The sequence below is a fragment of the Leuciscus leuciscus genome (genome assembly GCF_965113295.1).
Source record: "Leuciscus leuciscus genome assembly, chromosome: 18".
NCBI lineage: Eukaryota > Metazoa > Chordata > Actinopteri > Cypriniformes > Leuciscidae > Leuciscus > Leuciscus leuciscus.
In genome coordinates, this window is record NC_138742.1 from 15,416,546 (window position 1) to 15,422,564 (window position 6,019).

The 6,019-nt window shown below is 38.3% G+C and overlaps 1 protein-coding gene across 3 annotated transcripts; it reads right to left on the bottom strand.

The window, feature by feature from the left end:
- Positions 1 to 372: 372 nt before the first annotated feature.
- On the bottom strand, positions 373 to 5,250 carry ttpal (tocopherol (alpha) transfer protein-like). Of its 3 annotated transcripts, none has more exons than XM_082146123.1 (5): positions 5,060 to 5,250; positions 3,876 to 4,320; positions 1,946 to 2,139; positions 1,754 to 1,864; positions 373 to 1,664 (listed from the first exon to the last, which is right to left on the bottom strand). In XM_082146123.1, the coding sequence occupies exons 2-5, from the start codon at positions 4,315 to 4,317 to the stop codon at positions 1,386 to 1,388; spliced, it is 1,026 nt and encodes a 341-aa protein (XP_082002249.1). In that variant the 5' UTR covers positions 4,318 to 4,320; positions 5,060 to 5,250; the 3' UTR covers positions 373 to 1,385. The 3 variants fall into 3 exon arrangements, with proteins under 3 accessions (XP_082002249.1, XP_082002250.1, XP_082002248.1); XM_082146124.1 differs by lacking the exon at positions 5,060 to 5,250 and adding an exon at positions 4,947 to 5,048; XM_082146122.1 differs by lacking the exon at positions 5,060 to 5,250 and having other exon boundaries at positions 3,876 to 5,050.
- Positions 5,251 to 6,019: the final 769 nt, after the last annotated feature.

Genomic DNA, 6,019 nt, shown 5'->3' on the forward strand with positions numbered 1-6,019 from the left:
CCTTACAAAATTACCATGGTAACCACAGTTTTCGCCAAAATACCATAGCACAGTGATTGTTCTATTACAATCTGTGGCAACGTATAGCCACCACTGTCAGCAAAATAAACAAATTAAGCTAATGTCTTCTGAAAGCTATACTTCTAAGATGATGTTATCGTGGGGTGTTTTTTCTGTAATAACTCTATGTTTTTATAGTATTACTGGGCATCTGAAGACAAATGTATTCTACTCGCCAGTTTTTGGGGGGATTAGGGAAGTGTGCCAGTGGAAAAAGTTTCTGTTAAATGGTGTATGGCTCCATCTTCTGTCAAACTCCATGCTACACAGCACTTCGCCAGTCAACCGAAAATAACAGAATGAACTCTTAACTCCGAAAATGATCATGTTTATTGGCTGTTTCCACAAACATAAATAATAAAGTGTTTAGATAATAAGATATGGCTACAATACTGGCATCAAACATAAGGCTTGAAACTTAGGCATAAATGTGCTCAGTAAGACAAAAAAATTAATTACATTTTCTATTCAGATATCCATACAAGGTACACAACATTAAAGATTAATGTCCATTTAAACTATTTTGGCAAATGACAATATACAACCATACATTGTGAATTTTATATTGGCCACTCAACTTTAAAAATGTTATGTAGTCAGGATGTAAAGAAGTATACTGAGCAACCTCACATCAGCTTAATATATTGTAAACATACAACTATCTGATGTCTTACTAATTCTAAAGCTTATCATGTGTCTTATATGGACAAAGGTATTTTGTACAGAAAGTAAATTCAGTAAATTCAGTGATGCACACTTGCGAAAAGTAAAAGAAACAAATTTAGAGCTGTTCAATCCACAAATAAAAAAGAAACATGGTAATTATTTTATTCTCTGTATAGGATCAAATAATTCTCTGTACAGAGGTTATGTATTTATTTGACATGGGCGATTATCTCCAATGTACTAAATAATCGAAATAAATATAAATAATATTCCCTTCACCGTAAATTAAGGCAAGCATTATTTGAGATGTAATATAAAATTTGAGATGTAACATAAAATGATACAGCGCTGAAAAACAACTATTTTAGACATTTCAATGCTCACTGTATAACTGAAAACATATACAGAGACTGATTATATATTAGAACGTAGGGCTCCTTCTCAAAAGGATATTGTTTGGATGTTTGAATCAAGTTTTTAAAATGCAGGGTTACCAGGTTAAGCCAAAGCAATGAGTGTATATCCAGCATCTAAGTGGCTGTCTGTACCAGATCTTTTAAACGGTCAGACTGATCCGGTGACCTCATCACACTGTGAATACATAGTTGGTCATAGCTAAACAAATGTTTCAAAAGAACCAGTTGCACGTTGCCAGGAGGTCAGTAACAATAATAAAGCTGGGAACGCAGATGTCTGAAGGTGTCCTCTCCATGTGCGCCAGCTTGCTCTCCCTCAAACAGCATGGAGTCTGGCAGAATGACTCCCTCCAGAGGATCCGGCTGACAGAACTCCACCACAAACTCTTCCTCAGCCTCCAGCAGCATTCTGGACCAGGCAGACATGTCAAGTCTTCCAGCCACTCCTCCATATTCCTGAGGCAGCACAGATTGAGGAATGACTCGATGGAGAGAGGCCAAGTCTGAGCCATGCAGGACATACTGTTGGAGAAAGAGAGGCCCTTGTTTCTAGTATTATTATGCTAGACATGTATGTGTGTAAATACCAGGATAAGTAGCTAGTTACTTACCCTCTCTGCCATTTTCTCTTTCAGAAATGGCTTAATTATTGCAAAAATACCCTTGAAAATACGTGGCTCATTTATAATGTTTACAGCCTTTATTCTGATTGGGAAGCCATCCTGAAACACAAAAGCAGCCGATCAGTGCTCATGCCAAAATCAATGACTTCATCGTAATTAATCACTTTTGCATTGTCTTACTTGAAGGATACCAACAACTTTCTTTGCCAAAAGTGGACCTGGATTAGAGGCTTGAGAGAGGCCAACTCCCCCATAATCCACCAGGATAACAATTCCATTCACTTGGGTTTCCTCAGGCTGAATCAGCTTCTCTAATGTCAAATAAATAGCTCGAATGTTGTCCACAAATGGGTAATCATTAGCCTTCCATTTACCTAGGAAAGTGAAAGACAAAAAATGCTTAAAAAAATGTTTTTATTTATTTATTGCTAACAGCAACATATTTATCAAAAGGCAAAAAATTAAACATCCCTTAACATTTAAAATAAAACATACCAGTTACAGTATTAATGCAAGGTGTACACAAAATTAAAGCTTAATGTCCATCTAAACTATTTTGGCAAATTACAAAATATTTAAAAACAGATTGTGAAATTTGTATCGGCCACGCAACTTATGTAGTCAAGACAAAGTATAATAAGAATTGTCTTATATATTGTCTATATTGTTAAAACTACAGCCATGGCCAAAATTGATTTTTTACATAAATTTTGTGTTTAGCAAAGTTTGCTGCTTCAGTTGTTGTGGTGTTGATTCACATTGTTTCTAGATTATTGAGCAGAGTGATCAGATGCATTTTAAGTAACTGCAAAAAGCTTCTTTGTCCCTGGCACAAATCATATCATCAGCACATGGTTAAGTGTGAACGAGTACAATTCAGTATCGTTCTGATTGGATTTAAGAGCAGACTGATGCGCAAGCATAATCGCGATCGCTTTGCATCAAGATGGCCTCACATGCAAGGAAATTGCTGCAAAGAATATTGCACCTGAAAGAACCATTTACCGGATCATCAAGAACTTCAAGGAGTGAGGTTCAACTGCACTGAAGGCGGCTTCAGGACGTCCCAGAGTGTCCCAACAAGCGCCAGGAATGTCTCCTACTGAGGAATCAGCTACGGAATCATGTTACCATTAGTATTGAGCTACTCAATATTGGCAGCAGGTGGTGTGAGTGAATCTGCAAACACAGTGAGGCGAAGACTTTTGGACAACAGCCTGGTGTCATGAAGGGCAGCAAAGAAGCTCATTCTCTCCATGAAAAAGATCAAGGACAGACTGAAATTATGCAGGAAGTACAAGGATTGGACAGAAGAAGACTGGTGCAAAGTTATCCTCTCTGATGAAGCCCTTCTGACTATTTGGGACATCTGGAAAATCGATTGTCCGGAGAAGAAAAGGTGAACGGAACCATGAGTTCTGTCGTGCCAACAGTTAAGTATCCTGAGACCATCCGTGAGTGGGGTATTTTTTCAAACAAGGGAGAGGGCTTTCTCACAATTCTGCCCCAAAACACACCCATGAATACAGACTGGTATAAAAACTTACTGCAAGAGCAACTTCTCCCAGCGATCCAGGAGCAATTTGGTTTTGATCTGTGCATTTTCCAGCATGATGGAGCACCATGTCATGAGGCAAGAGTAATAATGAAGTGTCTTGGAGATCCTTGCATTGAAATTTTGGATTCGTGGCCAGGCAACTCCCTGGATCTTAATGCCATAGAGAACCAGTGGTCATTCCTCAAAAGGCAAGTGGACAAGCAGAAGTCCACAAATTGGATCAACTCCAAGCACTAATAAGGCAAGAATGGATCGCCATCAGTTAGGATTTGGACCAGAAGCTGATATCCAGCATGCCCAAGCAAATTGCAGAGATTATGAAGGGTCAACACTGTAAATATTGACTCTTTGCATACTGAATGTTTTTGCCAATAAAAGTCTTTAAAACTTATGAAATAATTATAATTGTTTTCCAGTATACCACAGAAACATCTGAAAATAGAATCAACAAACAAATACTGAAGCAGCAAACTTAGCAAAACACAAACTTTGTCACATGATACTTTTGACCATGGCTGTATAATCAGAAGCCTTCATCAGTTAAATTATTACCTGGCCGTAAACACAGTATGTAGCGTCCATGAGGGTCTGGTCTTGGAAGGACAGTGAGAAAACCCAGATCTAGGACATGCTTGACTGTAGAGGGCTTCAGGTCCTGAAACACCTCAGGCCAGGCTTTCCGGTTGGCATGATAATTCATGAGAAGCTGAAGGGCCCGGTCATAATCGAACTTTCTGGCCCTGAGGAAGCGCAGCAGAAATGCATCGTCTAACCGTGTCCTCAGATTAGGATGGTCTTTTAGTATCATATCTCGCAATGCCTGGACATCCCGGAGCCTCCATTCAGGCTTCTCCTGGAGCTCTTCCCGAGCCTTGGCCACCAGCTCAGGAGTAAGGGTGCAGGCGTAGATGGGTGGAGGAGGAGCTGGGAAGCCTACACCTGCCACCGTTTCCCTTGGAGGGCCAAGATCAATGTGACCATTTTGGTCTGCCATGGACTATTAAATAACGGACACATGTAAATGACAGACACAGATCAGTTAATGGATAAGTTACAATCAAGCACTATATATGGGTCATTCTTTAGAAGTAGTGCAAATTCAGGTTTGTATGAGGTGGACATTTATCTTATCCTTCACCAAATGTATTCTATATTTGTATTGCATTGTATTTGAAACTTATAAGTTTACTGTGGGTACACTGGAATATTGTTTTTATGCATTTTCACAATTTTAGCTAAATTTAAACAATGTTGCAAAATTGGACAATACCAAAACAATAGAAAATGTACAATAGTTTTGGAACCTGCATTAGATGTAAAGCTATTTAAGAATTATATTTCAATATAATATAATATATACATCTAGTGTAAAGATCAATCTTTCTTTTTTGGGTGACCATTAAAAAAGTAATCATGGTATTATTTCCTATCCATAGCAAGTCCTTTTATGAGAAACAGCTGTAGTTGGATTTATATGCTTAAACATAACTCTACAATCATATGCACAAGAAAACAAACAATAAAAATTAATAACTGATGTCAGCCCCCTAGCTAAACATAATGAGATTCTTTCTAACGCTCATGAAGCACTGCAATTAAATATATGAAAGCCAGGAATAATACTTTAAAATTCTGAATGGGGAAATTTGACGTGATAGGTTCAGCTTTTTAAGCGTTGAAAAGGTGATGCTCATCACATAAACAGAACAGAAATCAAAACAGTGAACATGACCAACCTGCCAAATAAGTCCGCATTCAGTTCCGTGTGTAGAGGAAGAAGCCGTTCTACCATTGGTCACGCTCTATCATGTGATGCACGACGCCCTTTCCCCATTAAAGCTGAAGTGTGTCATTTATACGATGTAAAACATTTAGATATCTCAGCTTAGTATGCAGATTATAGGTAAGAAATCAGCAGTCTGAGTCAACCTAACATGTAAACAATGTGACTATCGCTATCAAAGCATTGCTCGGTTTGTTCTTGTTTGAGGTTCCAGACATCGCTACACCGGCTCACCCAATGGCGTGAGTTTGAGGGCGGGGCTATGGATTTTTTTGGCCAATGACAGCAGACAGAGCGAGTTTTTCGGGGTTCGGGCCCGTTTTTCAAACCCAATACAGAAGGTGATTTTTTCAAAAAGCTAAAATGACAATAATTCACACTTTCCTAGCTCAGTGGCAAAATTGCAATTATGACTTGCTCTTTGTTATAAAAAATCTACTTTTATCTTTCATATGCAGTAGGCTACATTTTGTTACAATCTGTCACATTTTAGTGGCCTAGGTGTTTGAAACAGCTACAAAAGATGAAAGATTTTGAATTATATCTTAAACACTACTTGATACCAGGTTTATTGTATTATAGATGTGATTAACGTGGTTCATTCAGTAATTGACCCATCTGGTTATATCTTTCCCTGACAGAGATTTCTTAAGAGAAATTATCAGTAAAGGCGTCTGCTTTATGAATTGTTTTATTGTCTTTTATCAGTGTTGAGCAGCACACACCCCCAGCACTAAAAATCCTTGACCATGCTCTGCCACGTACACTCACTTTTATCATCTTGTTTTGAAGCAGGTTTTACAGCTGGAGATGATTATGAGCCTTAAAAGTTCCTCTGGAAAACTTTTGCTATTAAATAGGCTTTGTCATTTGGAAAGAGATGGACATGCATGATCACAATTCAATGGCCTGC

What these genes read in the sequence shown, in the direction of transcription:
- ttpal (XM_082146123.1), bottom strand. Translation starts at nt 4,317, where the DNA reads ATGGCAGACCAAAATGGTCACATTGATCTTGGCCCTCCAAGGGAAACG. An exon ending in AAGTTGTTGGTATCCTTCAA is followed by an intron (nt 1,865 to 1,945) that starts GTAAGACAATGC and finishes TTTGTGTTTCAG; the next exon opens with GATGGCTTCCCAATCAGAAT. An exon ending in AAGAGAAAATGGCAGAGAGG is followed by an intron (nt 1,665 to 1,753) that starts GTAAGTAACTAG and finishes TTTCTCCAACAG; the next exon opens with TATGTCCTGCATGGCTCAGA.